The 20,332-nt window shown below is 48.5% G+C and overlaps 1 protein-coding gene across 1 annotated transcript in view; it reads right to left on the bottom strand.

Annotated features, from left to right (window-relative positions):
- otop2 (otopetrin 2) overlaps positions 1–20,332 on the bottom strand; it is a 72,826-nt gene that overhangs the window by 6,870 nt on the left and 45,624 nt on the right. The window contains exon 6 of the mRNA XM_072558082.1: positions 2,524–3,431. Coding sequence (XP_072414183.1) covers positions 2,524–3,431 — 908 coding nt within the window. The remainder of the gene's footprint in view (positions 1–2,523; positions 3,432–20,332) is intronic.

Genomic DNA, 20,332 nt, shown 5'->3' with positions numbered 1-20,332 from the left:
TACAATGGAGGGAAGGTCATTGAAGAAGCAGCTGAAGATGGTTGGGCCTAAGACACCACCCTGAGGAACTCCTGCAGAGATGTCCTGGAGCTGAGATGACTGACCTCCAACAACAATGACCATCTTCCTATTTGTCAGGTCTGACTCTAACCAGTGGAGAGTTTGCCCTCTGGATCCCCATTGATTCCAGCTTTGCTAGGGCTCCTTGATGCCACACTCGGTCGAATATAGGGCTGTCCCTCTCCTCTCCCCTCTGGAATTCAGCTGCACTGACCATGTTTGAACAGAGGCTGTAATGGGGTCAAGGAGCTGCGTGACCCTGGTGGAACCCAAACCGGACATCACTGAGCAGGTTATTGCTGAGCAGGTGCTGCTTGATAGCACTGTTGATGATATCTTCATTTTAGTGATGTTTGAGAGTAGACTGATGGGACGGTAATTGTGTGTTGTTGCATAATAGAGACCTTAGAGTTCAGTTTCTTAGCTCCTTGAAAGTAAAGTCGCAGGTAGGCAGGACAGTGAAGAAGGCAATTGGTATGCTTGTCTTTATTGGTTGGTGCATTGTGTTGCAGCCATACAGGATATTGGTTCGGCCGCCTTTGGAATACTGCGTTCAGTTCTGGTCTCCCTGCAATAGGAAGTATGTTGTGAAGTTTGAAAGGGTTCAGAAAAGATTTACAAGAATGTTGCCAGGGTTTGAGCTAAAGAGAGAGGCTGAATAGGCTGGGGCTGATTTCTCTGGAGTGTCAGAGGCTGAGGGTTGACCTGATAGAGATTTATACAATCATAAGGGGCATGGAGAGGATGAATAACCAAGATCTTTTCCCCAGGGTAGCAGAGTCCAAAGCTAAAGGGCATAGGGTTAAGGTGAGAGGGAAAAGGTTTAAAAGGGACTGCAGGAGCAACGTTTTCACGCAGAGGGTGGTGCATGTATGAAATGATCTGCCAGAATAAGTGATGGAGGCTGGTACAATTACACCATTTAAAAGACATATGGATGGTTTACGAATAGGAAGGGTTTAGAGGGATATGTTTGTAAATGGGACCAGATATGGTTTGGAAAACTGGTTGGCACAGAGGAGTTGGATCGAAAGGTCTATTTCCATGCTGTACAGCTCTATGACTCTAAGACTCTACAGGTAAATTATTATGAACAGTTAATGTATAGCTACTGGTTAAAACTGTAACTACTTCATATACTCACTGTCCTATCCATGTATTCAGACCGATATAGATGACAAGGCATTGGTGTTATGGTTGTCGGGAGAAAAGCCGGGAGAAGGCAGTTTAATGGTCCCTGTTGATAGGGGTCACTTAGTTGATCCTTTTGGATTGTCAGGAAAGTGCTCCTCAATATTCCCTATCCTAGGATTTTCACTTGATGGAGGAGGCACAGAGCAACTGGTTCACAACTTATCAAGTCTCTGACTTATTGGTTAAAAGCAGCAGCTGATAGTAACTGGTGAGAGAAAATAAATTGGCTTTCTTCAGCCCCTTTGGGTATTTTCTACTTCAGAGAGACATGCCACCTCCCCTTCTGGATGTCCAAACACTTCTGGTCATATCATGCAGATGAACAGGTTGGTCAGGAAGCCAGGAGCCAATCGTATCCCTGTTAGCAGGCAGTTATTGTCATCCACAGCTAGTCACACCTCCACAACCGAGTCAGCTGCTAACGTCAGCCAAATCTCACTTTGCACGCACACTCAGTGCCAGCCTGTTTGCAACCAACCGCGCCCACTACTTCAACAAAGCGGCAGTGTAAACACCACTCACAATGAGTTCCACTAACTTGCTTTTAAAAGCTGCAGCAACCTCTCCCATAATTCCTGGTTTTTAAAACATATCTTTGCCCATTTCAGGTCACAAGCATGAACACGAAAAAATCAAAAGATACGGTCTTCCCATCCATCATACAAATGTACTTCCTGTGAAGAGGAGTGCACATCACAACTTTGATGTATCATTTCTAACCAAACACTTCCTGTTTTCCAGAGTTTAGGTCATCTATTTCTACAGTGCTCATCCCATCATTAATGAACAAAGCCATCCCTCTACCTTTCCTGACCTTCCCGTCCTTTCCCGTCCTTCAGTAACTAGAACTCCCTTCCCTAACAAAGCTACTAAGGGTCTACAGAAAACATCACATCCAAGGCTGATTGATCTTATTTGGGTAAGGCATATTGGACCAAAGATTCAGGAGTTGGATCAGTCCTGACCTTGTTAAATTGCGAATAGGCTGGAAGGGCTGACTGGCCTCTCCCTGGCCTTGTGTTCCTCTAAATCTATGTTGAAAAGGAGGAGACAGTGCCAATCACTGGAAAGGGCTCAAACATTTCATTCAGGTAGTTGTGCTTCAGAGACACCCCCACCAAAAACAAATTGACCAAGTCACTCATCTCAATAATCACTTATAAGATGTTGCTAACTCTTAGCCTGTCAGCTCTATGACAGTGACCACACTTTGGAAGCAAAGTCATTGGTTCTCTTGATGTTATAAAAAGCTCAAGCACTCAAACTTACAATTACATTGGACAAGAGTAAAAATGCAGACACCTCCTTCAGGATCCGTCGTTTGGAGCTGAGCCTGTTGGCAGGGACAGAGAGCTGATCTTCCTGAGTTTGGGATGTACTCTCCAGATGGCTTGAACCAGTTTCCTGCTGAACGGTGATTCCGGTTGGGTTGGAGCTAGTTTGGGAAAGGGGATTCTGGATGCAAAATTCTATGGCATCCCCAGTGAGGCAATGGGTACTATTCACAATGGCAAGACCCTCACTGTTAGAATTCCTGACATCAGGGTGACTCCCCTCCGCAAATGGTTTCCTACTTAAACCTTCGGTGATGAAGGCGTTCTGCAGAATGTGTTGGGAGATGGTGAGGACAGAGAAGAGCAGGTTCAGGGCACTCAGTAGCTCGAAGGGTTGAATGGATACAATCGCCACCAGGCTGAAGTAGGAGATCAGAAACTGGCCCAACGCTGCCCAAAGCAAGAGTGCCAAGTCCAGATGCCTGGCTGGGCTCTTGTCACTGTTACTGCCCCTTCGGTCAAACCGGTGCACGCAACAGCCCACCAAGGCAACGATGGTGGTCAGAGCAAGAGCCACAATGTTAAAGAGGTAGTAGGCAGTCAGAGCCCAGCTCTCTCCTCCTTCATCCGTCATTTCCACCTCGTAGAGAATGAAGATTGCCAGACCAATCAGGATCTCAGCAGTCCCAAGGCTTGGGCCTAGCAAGAGGCCATGGAAATGGAGTTGGTGATGGGCTGGATGCTCCTGTTCCCCGATCGATCTGCCCACGTTCTTCCACATCACACCAAGCATGGTGGAGGCGAACAGACTGTACTCAATGTTGAAAGGGTATAAGTAGTAATAACCAGTCTGGAAGATTAGGCAGATATTGGTGGAGCAGAGACATCCCTCGTCCACACCACCTTAAAGAGCAAAAGGAGACATTGTTTTTCAGTAAACAGCTTCTGTATTCACAGAGGAGAAAAGAAGCTGGGGTTTTCAGTTGGGATGTTAAGGTTCTAGAATGCGTTAAGAATAATAAGAAGGAGTTATTTGACATTTTAACAGGCATCCCACCAATCCCCAGGGCTGGATGGGATGTATCCCAGGCTGCTATGGGAGGCAAGGGAGGAGATTGCTGGGGTCCTGGCAGAATGTTTTAATATTTCACTGGCCACAGGTGAAGTGCTGGATGACTGGAGGATAGCTAATGTGGTCCCTTTGTTCAAGGAGAGCAGCAGGGATAGGCCAGGTGGGTACAGACCTGTGAGTCTGACATCAGTGGGAATTATGGGAAAACATTCTGGAGGACAGGATTAATCAATACTTGGAAAGGCAGGAATCAATCAGGTATAGTCAGTACAGATTTGTTAGAGGGAGATCCAGTCTGACAAATTGACTTTTTGGAAAAGGTGACTAAATAAGATGATGAGGGTATGTAGTTGATATGGTTTACATAGTCTGAGTAAGGCTTTTGACAAGGTCCCACATGGAAGGCTGATCCCAAAGGTAAGAGCCAATGGGATCCAAGGCAAATTGGCAAACTGAATCCAAAATTAGCTTACAAATAGGAGGCAAAGGGTAATGGTGGAGGGTTATGTACCACAGAGTTTGGTGCTGGGACCCTTGCTGTTTGTTATGTACATTAATAACATGGATGTGAATGTAGAAAGTATACTTAGTAATTTTGCAAATGTCATAAAAATTGATAATCTTGATAACAAGGAGATGGTGCTGAAAATGTGTTGCTGGAAAAGCGCAGCAGGTCAGGCAGCATCCCAGGAGCAGGAGAATCGACGTTTCAGGCATAAGCCCTTCTTCAGGAATCACATCGATTCTCCTGCTCCTTGGATGCTGCCTGACCTGCTGCGCTTTTCCAGCAACACATTTTCAGCTCTGACCTCCAGCATCTGCAGTCCTCACTTTCTCCAACAAGGAGGATGGTCTCAGGCTACAATCTGATATTGATCAGCTGGTAAATTGGGTAGACAAATGGCAGATGGAATTCAATCTGGACAAGTGCGACATGTTTTGGGAGGTTTAGTAAAGGCAGGAAATACACAATGAGTGGTAGGTGCCTGTGGAGTACTGAGGAACAAAGGGACCTTGGTGTACAAGTTCACCGATCCCTGAAAGTGCCAGCGCAGTCAGACAGGCAGGTGAAAATTGCATATAGGATGTTTGCCTTTACTAGCTGGGGCTTAGAATATTGGAGCAAGGAAGTGCAGTTCCCACTTCATAAAACACTGGTGAGGCCACGGATGGAACACTATGTGAAATTCTCAGAAGGACATAATTGTATTGGTGAGCATGCAGAGGAGATTCACCAGGATGTTGTCTGGGATGGAAAGTCTCCGTTATGAGGAGAAACTGGATCAGCTGGGCTTGTTTTCCTCGGAGCAGAGGGAATACTGATTGAAGTATAAAACTTATGAGAGGCACAGACAGGGTAGATTGTGAGGATCTCATCCCCATGTCTAAGACCAGAGGGTATAAGGTTAAGGGGAGGAACAAGTGGTTTGGAGGAGATCTGAGAGAGTTTTCTCACCCAGACAGTGGTAGAAATATAGAACGTGCTGTCCGAGAGGATGCAGGATGCAGGGACTTTCACAATATTTCAGAATCATCTAGATAAATAGTTAAAATATCAGGTCATGGACCAAGTGAGGGTCAATGAGATGAGTGATTACTTTTTACTAGTTCACAGGATGAGGGTGTCGCTGTCTCGGCACCATTTATTGCCCAGTGAGCAGTTACAGGACATTGCTGTGCGTCTGGAGTCATGTGTAGGCTGGACTGGGTAAGGATGGCAGATCCTTTCCTGAAAAGGGCATTATTGAGTCACATAGGCTTTTCCAATGGTTTCATGGTCACCATCAGACTCGGAATTCCAGATTTTTCCCTTTTATGGAATTCAATTTCCCCCAACTGCCACGTCAGCATTCAAACCCAGGTCCCCTGAACATGAGCTGTGTTTCTGGATTAATAGTCCAGCGATAATCCCACTGGGCCATCACCTCCTCCAGGGGAGTATGGTGTTTGTTGGTCAGCATTGACATTGCAGGCCCAAAGTTCTGTTTCTATGCTGTACGACACAATGTCTTTTTGACTCCAGTACTAGTGGGGACAGGACTGTCACTGTATAGCACTGGGATACTGTACTGATGGGGACAGTTCTGTCACTGTATTACAGTGGGATCCAGTACTGGTGGGGACTGTTCTATTGCTATATAACACTGGGATACTGTACTAGTGTGGACAGGTCGGTCATTGTATAACATCGGGGTACAGTACTGATGGGGACAGGTCAGTCACTGTATAACCCTGGGGTACAGTACTGGTGGGGGCAGGTCTGTCACTGTATAACACTGGGGTACAGTACTGATGGGGACAGGTCTGTCACTGTATAACATTGGGGTACAGTACTGGTGGGGACAGGTCTGTTGCTGTATAACACTGGGGAACAATACTGGTGGGGACAGGTCTGTCACTGTATAACAGTGGGATCCAGTACTGGTGGGGACTGTTCTATTGCTATATAACACTGGGATACAGTACTAGTGGGGACAGGTCGGTCATTGTATAACATCAGGGTACAGTACTGGTGGGGACAGGTCTGTCTGTGTATAACACTGTAGTATAGCACCAGTGGGGACAGCTCTGTCACTGTATAACAGTGGGGTACAGTACTGGTGGGGACAGGTCTGTCCCTGTGTAACACTGGGGTACAGTACTGATGGGGACAGGTCAGTCAGTGTACAACAGTGGGATCCAGTACTGGTGGGGACAGTTCTATTGCTATATAAGAATTTATGTGGACAGGTCAGTCACTGTAAAGCACTGGGGTACAGTACTGGTGGGGACAGGGCTGTTGCTTTATAACACTGAGGTACAGTACTGGTGGGGACAGGTCTGTCTGTGTATAACACTGCGGTACAGTACTGGTGGGGGCTGGTCTGTTGCTTTATAACACTGGGGTACAGCACTGGTGGGGACAGGTCTGTCACTGTAAAACACTGGGGTACAGTACTGATGGGGACAGGTCAGTCACTGTATAACACTGGGGTACAGTACTGGTGGGGACAGGTCTGTCACTGTATAACACTGGAGTACAGTACTGGTGGGGACAGGTCTGTTGCTTTATAACACTGGGGTATAGTACTGGTGGGGACAGGTCTGTCACTGTATAACACTGGGGTACAGTACTGCTGGGGACAGGTCTGTCACTGTCTTATACTGGGGTACAGTACTGGTGGGGGCTGGTCTGTTGCTTTATAACACTGGGGTACAGTACTGGTGGGGACAGGTCTGTCTGTATATAACATTGGGGTACAGTACTGGTGGGACAGGTCTGTCACTGTATAACACTGGGGTACAGTACTGATGGGGACAGGTCTGTCACTGCATAACACTGGGGTATAGTACTGTGTGGGGACTGGTCTGTTGCTTTATAACACTGGGGTACAGTACTGGTGGGGACAGGTCAGTCACTGCATAACACTGGGGTATAGTACTGTGTGGGGACTGGTCTGTTGCTTTATAACACTGGCGTACAGTACTGGTGGGGACAGGTCCGTCAATGTATAACACTGGGGTACAGTACTAGTGGGGACAGGTCTGTCTCTGTCTAACACTGGGGTACAATATTGGTGTGGACAGGTCAGTCACTGTGTAACCCTGAGGTACAGTACTGGTGGGGACAGGTCAGTCCCTGTATAACATTGGCATACAGCACTAATGGGGACATGTCTGTCACTGTATAACAGTGGGGTACAGCACTGGTGGGGACAGGTCTGTTGCTTTATAACACTGGGGTGCAGTACTGATGTGGACAGGTCTGTCACTGTATAACAGTGGGATCCAGTACTGGTGGGGACTGTTCTATTGCTATATAACACTTGGAAACAGTACTAGTGGGGACAGGTCATTCACAGCATAACACTGGGGTACAGTACTGGTGTGGACAGGTCAGTCACTGTATAACAATGGGGTACAGTATAGGTGGGGATAGGTCTGTCACTGTGTAACCCTGGGGTACAGTACTGGTGGGGACAGGTCTGTCTGTGTATAACACTGGAGTACAGTACTGGTGGGGGCTGGTCAGTTGCTTTATAACACTGGGGTACAGTACTGGTGGGGACAGATCTGTCTGTATATAACATTGGGGTACAGTACTGATGGGGACAGGTCTGTCTGTGTATAACACTGTAGTATAGTACCAGTGGGGACAGGTCTGTCTCTGTATAACACTGGGGTACAGTACTGGTGTTGGCAGCTCTGTCACTGTATAACAGTGGGGTACAGTACTGGTGGGGACAGGTCTGTCCCTGTGTAACACTGGGGTACAGTACTGATGGGGACTGGTCAGTCAGTGTATAACAGTGGGATCCAGTACTGGTGGGGACAGTTCTATTGCTATATAACACTGGGAAAAGTATTTATGGGGACAGGTCAGTCACTGTAAAGCACTGGGGTACATTACTGGTGGGGACAGGTCTGTCCCTGCATAACACTGGGGGACAGAACTGGTGGGGACAGGTCTGTTGCTTTATAGCACTGAGGTACAGTACTGGTGGGAACAGGTCTGTCTGTATATAACACTGTGGTACAGTACTGGTGGGGACAGTTCAGTCAGTGTATAACACTGGGGTACAGTACTGATGGGGACAGGTCTGTCCCTGTAAAACACTGGGGTAGAGTACTGGTGGGGGCTGGTCTGTTGCTTTATAACACTGGGGTACAGTACTGGTGGGGACAGATCTGTCTGTATATAACATTGGGGTACAGTACTGGTGGGGACAGGTCTGTCACTGTATAACACTGGGGTATCGTACTGGTGGGGACATATCTGTATCTGTATAACACTGGGGTACAGTACTGGTGGGGACGGGTCTGTCACTGTTATACACTCGGGTACAGTATTGGTGGGGGGATGTAAGTCACTGTATAACACTGGGGTACAGCAAGGGTGGCGTCAGGTCTGTTGCTGTATTACACTGGAGTGCAGTACTGGTGGGGACAGGTCTGTCACTGTATAACACTGGGGTAAAGTAATGATGGGGACAGGTCTGTCACTGTATAACACGGGGGTACAGTACTGATGGGGAGAGGTCTGTCCCTGTATAACACTGGGGTAAAGTAATGATGGGGACAGGTCTGTCACTGTATAACACGGGGGTACAGTACTGATGGGGAGAGGTCTGTCCCTGTATAACACTGGGGTACAGTACTGATGGGGACAGGTCTGACACTGTGTAACACTGGTGTACAGTACTGGTGGGGACAGGGCTGTTGCTTTATAACACTGGGGTACAGTACTGGTGGGGACAGGTCTGTTGCTGTATAACACTGGGGTACAGTACTGATGGGGCCAGGTCTGTCAATGTATAACACTGAGGTACAGTACTGGTGGGGACAGGTCTGTCTGTATATAACACTGAGGTACAGTACTGGTGGGGACAGGTCTGTCTGTATATAACACTGTGGTACAGTACTGATGGGGCCAGGTCTGTCAATGTATAACACTGGGGTACAGTACTGGTGGGGGCTGGTCTGTTGCTTTATAACACTGGGGTACAGTACTGGTGGGGACAGGTCTGTCTGTATATAACACTGTGGTACAGTACTGGTGGGGACAGGTCTGTCTGTGTATAACACTGGGGTAATGTACTGGTGGGGACAGGTCTGTCTGGGTATAACACTGGGGTATAGTACTGGTGGGGACATATCTGTATCTGTATAACACTGGGATACAGTACTGGTGGGGACAGGTCTGTCCCTGTATAACACTGGGATACAGTACTGGTGGGGACAGGTCTGTCCCTGTATAACACTGGGGTACAGTACTGGTGGGGACAGGTCTGTCCCTGTATAACACTGGGGTACAGTTCTGGTGGGGACAGGTCTGTCACTGTTATACACTCGGGTACAGTATTGATGGGGGGATGTAAGTCACTGTATAACACTGGGGTACAGCACGGGTGGCGTCAGGTCTGTTGATTTATTACACTGGAGTGCAGTACTGGTGGGGACAGGTCTGTTGCTATATAACACTGGGGTACAGTACTGGTGGGAACAGGGCTGTTGCTGTATAACACTGGGGTAAAGTAATGATGGGGACAGGTCTGACACTGTATAACACTGGCGTACAGTACTGGTGGGGACAGGGCTGTTGCTATATAACACTGGGGTACAGTACTGGTGGGGACAGGTCTGTTGCTGTATAACACCGGGGTACAGTACTGATGGGGCCAGGTCTGTCAATGTATAACAGTGGGGTACAGTAGTGGTGGGGACAGATCTGTTGCTTTATAACACTGGGGTGCAGTACTGATGTGGACAGGTCTGTCACTGTATAACAGTGGGATCCAGTACTGGTGGGGACTGTTCTATTGCTATATACCACTTGGAAACAGTACTAGTGGGGACAGGTCAGTCACTGTATAACACTGGGGTACAGTACTGGTGTGGACAGTTCAGTCACTGTATAACACTGGGGTACAGTATTGGTGGGGGCTGGTCTGTTGCTTTATAACACTGGGGTACAGTACTGGTGGGGACAGGTCTGTCTGTGTATAACACTGTAGTATAGTACCAGTGGGGACAGGTCTGTCCCTGTATAACACTGGGGTACAGTACTGGTGTTGGCAGCTCTGTCACTGTATAACAGTGGGGTACAGTACTGGTGGGGACAGGTCTGTCCCTGTGTAACACTGGGGTACAGTACTGATGGGGACTGGTCTGTCTGTGTATAACAGTGGGATCCAGTACTGGTGGGGACAGTTCTATTGCCATATAACACTGGGAAAAGTATTTATGGGGACAGGTCAGTCACTGTAAAGCACTGGGGTACATTACTGGTGGGGACTGGTCTGTCCCTGCATAACACTGGGGTACAGAACTGGTGGGGACAGGTCTGTTGCTTTATAACACTGAGGTACAGTACTGGTGGGAACAGGTCTGTCTGTATATAACACTGTGGTACAGTACTGGTGGGGACAGTTCAGTCAGTGTATAACACTGGGGTACAGTACTGATGGGGACAGGTCTGTCCCTGTAAAACACTGGGGTAGAGTACTGGTGGGGGCTGGTCTGTTGCTTTATAACACTGGGGTACAGTACTGGTGGGGACAGATCTGTCTGTATATAACATTGGGGTACAGTACTGGTGGGGACATGTCTGTCACTGTATAACACTAGAGTACAGTACTGATGGGTACAGGTCTGTCACTGTATAACACTGGGGTATAGTACTGGTGGGGACAGATCTGTCCCTGTATAACACTGGGGTACAGTTCTGGTGGGGACAGGTCTGTCACTGTTATACACTCGGGTACAGTATTGGTGGGGGGATGTAAGTCACTGTATAACACTGGGGTACAGTATTGATGGGGACATGTCAGTCACTGTATATCACTGGGGTACAGCACGGGTGGCGTCAGGTCTGTTGCTGTATTACACTGGAGTGCAGTACTGGTGGGGACAGGTCTGTCACTGTATAACACTGGGGTAAAGTAATGATGGGGACAGGTCTGTCAATGTATAACACGGGGGTACAGTACTGGTGGGGAGAGGTCTGTCCCTGTATAACACTGGGGTACAGTACTGATGGGGACAGGTCTGACACTGTATAACACTGGGGTAATGTACTGGTGGGGACAGGGCTGTTGCTTTATAACACTGGGGTACAGTACTGGTGGGGCCAGGTCTGTTGCTGTATAACAGTGGGGTACAGTAGTGGTGGGGACAGGTCTGTCCCTGTGTAACACTGGGGTACAGTACTGATGGGGACAGGTCTGTCTGGGTATAACAGTGGGATCCAGTACTGGTGGGGACAGTTCTATTGCTATATAACACTGGGAAAAGTATTTATGGGGACAGGTCAGTCACTGTAAAGCACTGGGCTACATTACTGGTGGGGACAAGTCTGTCCCAGCATAACACTGGGGTACAGAACTGGTGGGGACAGGTCTGTTGCTTTATAACACTGAGGTACAGTACTGGTGGGGACAGGTCTGTCTGTATATAACACTGTGGTACAGTACTGGTGGGGACAGGTCTGTCTGTATATAACACTGTGGTACAGTACTGGTGGGGACAGTTCAGTCACTGTATAACACTGGGGTACAGTACTGGTGGGGGTTGGTCTGTTGCTTTATAACACTGGGGTACAGTACTGGTGGGGACAGGTCTGTCTGTATATAACACAGTGGTACAGTACTGGTGGGGACAGTTCAGTCACTGTATAACACTGGGGTACAGTACTGGTTGGGATTGGTCTGTTGCTTTATAACACTGGGGTACAGTTCTGGTGGGGACAGGTCTGTCTGTATATAACACTGTGGTACAGTACTGGTGGGGACAGTTCAGTCACTGTATAACACTGGGGTACAGTACTGGTGGGGGCTGGTCTGTTGCTTTATAACACTGGGGTACAGTACTGGTGGGGACAGATCTGTCTGTATATAACATTGGGGTATAGTACTGATGGGGACAGGTCTGTCTGTGTATAACACTGTAGTATAGTACCAGTGGGGACAGGTCTGTCCCTGTATAACACTGGGGTACAGTACTGGTGTTGGCAGCTCTGTCACTGTATAACAGTGGGGTACAGTACTGGTGGGGACAGGTCTGCCCCTGTGTAACACTAGAGTACAGTACTGATGGGTACAGGTCTGTCACTGTATAACACTGGGGTAATGTACTGGTGGGGGCTGGTCTGTTGCTTTATAACACTGGGGTACAGTACTGGTGGGGACAGATCTGTCTGTATATAACATTGGGGTATAGTACTGATGGGGACAGGTCTGTCTGTGTATAACACTGTAGTATAGTACCAGTGGGGACAGGTCTGTCCCTGTAAAACACTGGGGTAGAGTACTGGTGGGGGCTGGTCTGTTGCTTTATAACACTGGGGTACAGTACTGGTGGGGACAGGTCTGTCACTGTATAACACTAGAGTACAGTACTGATGGGTACAGGTCTGTCACTGTATAACACTGGGGTAATGTACTGGTGGGGACAGGTCTGTCTGGGTATAACACTGGGGTATAGTACTGGTGGGGACATATCTGTATCTGCATAACACTGGGGTACAGTACTGGTGGGGACAGGTCTGTCCCTGTATAACACTGGGGTACAGTTCTGGTGGGGACAGGTCTGTCACTGTTATACACTCGGGTATAGTATTGGTGGGGGGATGTAAGTCACTGTATAACACTGGGGTACAGTATTGATGGGGACATGTCAGTCACTGTATATCACTGGGGTACAGCACGGGTGGCGTCAGGTCTGTTGATTTATTACACTGGAGTGCAGTACTGGTGGGGACAGGTCTGTCACTGTATGACACTGGGGTAAAGTAATGATGGGGACAGGTCTGACACTGTATAACACGGGGGTTCAGTACTGGTGGGGACAGATCTGTTGCTGTATAACACTGGGGTACAGTACTGGTGGGGACAGGTCTGTTGCTGTATAACACCGGGGTACAGTTCTGATGGGGCCAGGTCTGTCAATGTATAACAGTGGGGTACAGTAGTGGTGGGGACAGATCTGTTGCTTTATAACACTGGGGTGCAGTACTGATGTGGACAGGTCTGTCACTGTATAACAGTGGGATCCAGTACTGGTGGGGACTGTTCTATTGCTATATACCACTTGGAAACAGTACTAATGGGGACAGGTCAGTCACTGTATAACACTGGGGTACAGTACTGGTGTGGACAGTTCAGTCACTGTATAACACTGGGGTACAGTATTGGTGGGGGCTGGTCCGTTGCTTTATAACACTGGGGTACAGTACTGGTGGGGACAGGTCTGTCTGTGTATAACACTGTAGTATAGTACCAGTGGGGACAGGTCTGTCCCTGTATAACACTGGGGTACAGTACTGGTGTTGGCAGCTCTGTCACTGTATAACAGTGGGGTACAGTACTGGTGGGGACAGGTCTGTCCCTGTGTAACACTGGGGTACAGTACTGATGGGGACTGGTCTGTCTGTGTATAACAGTGGGATCCAGTACTGGTGGGGACAGTTCTATTGCTGTATAACACTGGGAAAAGTATTTATGGGGACAGGTCAGTCACTGTAAAGCACTGGGGTACATTACTGGTGGGGACTGGTCTGTCCCTGCATAACACTGGGGTACAGAACTGGTGGGGACAGGTCTGTTGCTTTATAACACTGAGGTACAGTACTGGTGGGAACAGGTCTGTCTGTATATAACACTGTGGTACAGTACTGGTGGGGACAGTTCAGTCAGTGTATAACACTGGGGTACAGTACTGATGGGGACAGGTCTGTCCCTGTAAAACACTGGGGTAGAGTACTGGTGGGGGCTGGTCTGTCACTGTATAACACTGGGGTACAGTACTGGTGGGGACAGATCTGTCTGTATATAACATTGGGGTACAGTACTGGTGGGGACATGTCTGTCACTGTATAACACTAGAGTACAGTACTGATGGGTACAGGTCTGTCACTGTATAACACTGGGGTATAGTACTGGTGGGGACATATCTGTATCTGTATAACACTGGGGTACAGTACTGGTGGGGACAGGTCTGTCCCTGTATAACACTGGGGTACAGTTCTGGTGGGGACAGGTCTGTCACTGTTATACACTCGGGTACAGTATTGGTGGGGGGATGTAAGTCACTGTATAACACTGGGGTACAGTATTGATGGGGACATGTCAGTCACTGTATATCACTGGGGTACAGCACGGGTGGCGTCAGGTCTGTTGCTGTATTACACTGGAGTGCAGTACTGGTGGGGACAGGTCTGTCACTGTATAACACTGGGGTAAAGTAATGATGGGGACAGGTCTGTCAATGTATAACACGGGGGTACAGTACTGGTGGGGAGAGGTCTGTCCCTGTATAACACTGGGGTACAGTACTGATGGGGACAGGTCTGACACTGTATAACACTGGGGTAATGTACTGGTGGGGACAGGGCTGTTGCTTTATAACACTGGGGTACAGTACTGGTGGGGACAGGTCTGTTGCTGTATAACACTGGGGTACAGTACTGATGGGGCCAGGTCTGTCAATGTATAACAGTGGGGTACAGTAGTGGTGGGGACAGGTCTGTCCCTGTGTAACACTGGGGTACAGTACTGATGGGGACAGGTCTGTCTGGGTATAACAGTGGGATCCAGTACTGGTGGGGACAGTTCTATTGCTATATAACACTGGGAAAAGTATTTATGGGGACAGGTCAGTCACTGTAAAGCACTGGGCTACATTACTGGTGGGGACAAGTCTGTCCCAGCATAACACTGGGGTACAGAACTGGTGGGGACAGGTCTGTTGCTTTATAACACTGAGGTACAGTACTGGTGGGGACAGGTCTGTCTGTATATAACACTGTGGTACAGTACTGGTGGGGACAGGTCTGTCTGTATATAACACTGTGGTACAGTACTGGTGGGGACAGTTCAGTCACTGTATAACACTGGGGTACAGTACTGGTGGGGGTTGGTCTGTTGCTTTATAACACTGGGGTACAGTACTGGTGGGGACAGGTCTGTCTGTATATAACACAGTGGTACAGTACTGGTGGGGACAGTTCAGTCACTGTATAACACTGGGGTACAGTACTGGTTGGGATTGGTCTGTTGCTTTATAACACTGGGGTACAGTTCTGGTGGGGACAGGTCTGTCTGTATATAACACTGTGGTACAGTACTGGTGGGGACAGTTCAGTCACTGTATAACACTGGGGTACAGTACTGGTGGGGGCTGGTCTGTTGCTTTATAACACTGGGGTACAGTACTGGTGGGGACAGATCTGTCTGTATATAACATTGGGGTATAGTACTGATGGGGACAGGTCTGTCTGTGTATAACACTGTAGTATAGTACCAGTGGGGACAGGTCTGTCCCTGTATAACACTGGGGTACAGTACTGGTGTTGGCAGCTCTGTCACTGTATAACAGTGGGGTACAGTACTGGTGGGGACAGGTCTGTCCCTGTGTAACACTGGGGCACAGTACTGATGGGGACTGGTCAGTCAGTGTATAACAGTGGGATCCAGTACTGGTGGGGACAGTTCTATTGCTATATAACACTGGAAAAAGTATTTATGGGGACAGGTCAGTCACTGTAAAGCACTGGGGTACATTACTGGTGGGGACTGGTCTGTCCCTGCATAACACTGGGGTACAGAACTGGTGGGGACAGGTCTGTTGCTTTATAACACTGAGGTACAGTACTGGTGGGAACAGGTCTGTCTGTATATAACACTGTGGTACAGTACTGGTGGGGACAGTTCAGTCAGTGTATAACACTGGGGTACAGTACTGATGGGGACAGGTCTGTCCCTGTAAAACACTGGGGTAGAGTACTGGTGGGGGCTGGTCTGTTGCTTTATAACACTGGGGTACAGTACTGGTGGGGACAGATCCGTCTGTATATAACATTGGGGTACAGTACTGGTGGGGACAGGTCTGTCACTGTATAACACTAGAGTACAGTACTGATGGGTACAGGTCTGTCACTGTATAACACTGGGGTAATGTACTGGTGGGGACAGGTCTGTCTGGGTATAACACTGGGGTATTGTACTGGTGGGGACATATCTGTATCTGTATAACACTGGGGTACAGTACTGGTGGGGACAGGTCTGTCCCTGTGTTACACTGGGGTACAGTTCTTTTGGGGACAGGTCTGTCACTGTTATACACTCGGGTACAGTATTGGTGGGGGGATGTAAGTCACTGTATAACACTGGGGTACAGTATTGATGGGGACATGTCAGTCACTGTATATCACTGGGGTACAGCACGGGTGGCGTCAGGTCTGTTGATTTATTACACTGGAGTGCAGTGCTGGTGGGGACAGGTCTGTCACTGTATAATACTGGGGTAAAGTAATGATGGGGACAGGTCTGTCAATGTATAACACGGGGGTTCAGTACTGGTGGGGAGAGGTCTGTCCCTGTATAACACTGGGGTACAGTACTGATGGGGACAGGTCTGACACTGTATAACACTGGCGTACAGTACTGGTGGGGACAGGGCTGTTGCTATATAACACTGGGGTACAGTACTGGTGGGGACAGGTCTGTTGCTGTATAACACCGGGGTACAGTACTGATGGGGCCAGGTCTATCAAAGTATAACAGTGGGGTACAGTAGTGGTGGGGACAGATCTGTTGCTTTATAACACTGGGGTGCAGTACTGATGTGGACAGGTCTGTCACTGTATAACAGTGGGATCCAGTACTGGTGGGGACTGTTCTATTGCTATATACCACTTGGAAACAGTACTAGTGGGGACAGGTCAGTCACTGTATAACACTGGGGTACAGTACTGGTGTGGACAGTTCAGTCACTGTATAACACTGGGGTACAGTATTGGTGGGGATAGGTCTGTCACTGTGTAACCCTGGGGTACAGTACTGGTGGGGACTAGTCTGTCTGTGTATAACACTGGAGTACAGTACTGGTGGGGACAGTTCTGTCCGTGTATAACACTGGGGTACAGTACTGCTGGGAACAGGTCTGTCACTGCATAACACTGGGGTATAGTACTGGTGGGGACCTGTCTGTTGCTTTATAACACTGGGGTACAGTACTGATGGGGACAGGTCTGTCTGTGTATAACACTGTAGTATAGTACCAGTGGGGACAGGTCTGTCCCTGTATAACACTGGGGTACAGTACTGGTGTTGGCAGCTCTGTCACTGTATAACAGTGGGGTACAGTACTGGTGGGGACAGGTCTGTCCCTGTGTAACACTGGGGCACAGTACTGATGGGGACTGGTCAGTCAGTGTATAACAGTGGGATCCAGTACTGGTGGGGGCAGTTCTATTGCTATATAACACTGGGAAAAGTATTTATGGTGACAGGTCAGTCACTGTAAAGCACTGGGGTACATTACTGGTGGGGACAGGTCTGTCCCTGCATAACACTGGGGTACAGAACTGGTGGGAATAGGTCTGTTGCTTTATAACACTGAGGTACAGTACTGGTGGGGACAGGTCTGTCTGTATATAACACTGTGGTACAGTACTGGTGGGGACAGTTCAGTCAGTGTATAACACTGGGGTACAGTACTGATGGGGACAGGTCTGTCCCTGTAAAACATTGGGGTACAGTACTGGTGGGGACAGATCTGTCTATACATAACATTGGGGTCCGGTACTGATGGGGACAGGTCTGTCTGTGTATAACACTGTAGTATAGTACCAGTGGGGACAGGTCCGTCCCTGTGTAACACTGGGGTACAGTACTGGTGTTGGCAGCTCTGTCACTGTATAACACTGTGGTACAGTACTGGTGGGGACAGGTCTGTCCCTGTATAACACTGGGGTAAAGTACTGATGGGGACTGGTCAGTCAGTGTATAACAGTGGGATCCAGTACTGGTGGGGACAGTTCTATTGCTATATAACACTGGGAAAAGTATTTATGGTGACAGGTAAGTCACTGTAAAGCACTGGGGTACATTACTGGGGGGGACAGGTCTATCCCTGCATAACACTGGGGTACAGAACTGTGGGGACAGGTCTGTTGCTTTATAACACTGAGGTACAGTACTGGTGGGGACAGGTCTGTCTGTATATAACACTGGGCTACAGTACTGATGGGGACAGGTCTGTCCTTGTATAACACTGGGGTACAGTACTGGTGGGGGCTGGTCTGTTGCTTTATAACACTGGGGTACAGTACTGGTGGGGACAGATCTGTCTGGGTATAACACTGGGGTATAGTACTGGTGGGGACATATCTGTATCTGTATAACACTGGGGTACAGTACTGGTGGGGACAGGTCTGTCACTGTATAACACTAGGGTACAGTACTGGTGGGGACAGGTCTGTCCCTGTATAACACTGGGGTACTGTTCTGGTGGGGACAGGTCTGTCACTGTTATACACTCGGGTACAGTATTGGTGGGGGGATGTAAGTCACTGTATAACACTGGGGTACAGTATTGATGGGGACATGTCAGTTACTGTACATAACTGGGGTACAACACGGGTGGCATCAGGTCTGTTGCTTTATTACACTGGAGTGCAGTACTGGTGGGGACAGGTCTGTTGCTGTATAACACTGGGGTACAGTACTGATGGGGACAGGTCTGTCAATGTATAACAGTGGGGTACATTAGTGGTGGGGACAGGTCTGTCCCTGTGTAACACTGGGGTACAGTACTGATGGGGACAGGTCAGTCAGTGTAGACAGTGGTATCCAGTACTGGTGGGGACAGTTCTATTGATATATAACACTGGGAAAAGTATTTATGGGGACAGTTCAGTCACTGTAAAGCACTGGGGTACATTACTGGTGGGGACAGGTCTGTCCCTGCATAACACTGGGGTACAGAACTGGTGGGGACAGGTCTGTTGCTTTATAACACTGAGGTACAGTACTGGTGGGGACAGGTCTGTCTGTATATAACACTGTGGTACAGTACTGGTTGGGCCAGTTCAGTCAGTGTATAACACTGGGGTACAGTACTGGTGGGGATAGGTCTGTCCCTGTATAACACTGGGGTACAGTACTGATGGGGACAGGTATGACACTGTATAACACTGGGGTAAAGTACTGTTGGGGACAGGTCTGTTGCTGTATAACACTGGGGTACAGTACTGGTGTGGATAGGTCTGTCACTGTATAACACTGGGGTACAGAACTGGTGGGGACAGGTCTATTGCTTTATAACACTGGGGTACAGTACTGGTGGGGATAGGTCTGTCCCTGTATAACACTGGGGTACAGTACTGATGGGGACAGGTATGACACTGTATAACACTGGGGTAAAGTACTGTTGGGGACAGGTCTGTTGCTGTATAACACTGGGGTACAGTACTGGTGTGGATAGGTCTGTCACTGTATAACACTGGGGTACAGAACTGGTGGGGACAGGTCTATTGCTTTATAACACTGGGGTACAGTACTAGTGGGGACAGGTCTGTCTGTATATAACACTGTGGTACAGTACTGGTGGGGACAGTTCAGTCACTGTATAACACTGGGGTACAGTACTGGTGGGGACAGGTCTGTTGCTTTATGACACTGGGGTACAGTACTGGTGGGGACAGGTCTGTCTGGGTATAACACAGGGGTATAGTACTGCTGGGGACATATCTGTATCTGTATAACACTGGGGTACAGTACTGGTGGGGACAGGTCTGTCTGGGTATAACACTGGGGTATAGTACTGCTGGGGACATATCTGTATCTGTATAACACTGGGGTACAGTACTGGTGGGGACAGGTCAGTCACTGTATAACACTAGGGTAAAGTACTGGTGGGGACAGGTCTGTCCCTGTATAACACTGGGGTACAGTACTGATGGGGACAGGTCTGACACTGTATAACACTGGGGCACAGTACTGATGGGGACAGGTCTGTGACTGTATAACACTGGGGTACAGTACTGGTGTGGACAGGTCTGTCCCTGTGTAACACTGGGGTACAGTACAGATGGGGACAGGTCAGTCAGTGTATAACAGTGGGATCCAGTACTGGTGGGGACAGTTCTATTGCTATATAACACTGGGAAAAGTATTTATGGGGACAGGTCAGTCACTGTAAAGCACTGGGGTACAGAACTGGTGGGGATGGGTCTGTCTGTGTATAACACTGGGGTATAGTACTGGTAGGGATATATCTGTCTCTGTATTACACTGGGGTATAGTACTGGTGCGGACAGGTCAGTCACTGTATAACACTGGGGTACAGTACTGGTGGGGACAGGTCTTTCACTGTATAACACTGGGGTTACAGTACTGGTGGGGACAGGTCTGTCACTGTATAACACTGGGGTATCGTACTGGTGGGAACAGGTCTGTCACTGTATAACACT

The sequence above is a fragment of the Chiloscyllium punctatum genome, chromosome 39, assembly GCF_047496795.1.
Source record: "Chiloscyllium punctatum isolate Juve2018m chromosome 39, sChiPun1.3, whole genome shotgun sequence".
In the NCBI taxonomy this organism is placed as follows: Eukaryota; Metazoa; Chordata; class Chondrichthyes; order Orectolobiformes; family Hemiscylliidae; genus Chiloscyllium; species Chiloscyllium punctatum.
Note: the sequence above shows the minus strand (reverse complement) of the source record. Positions and strands in the feature narration are given on the sequence as shown.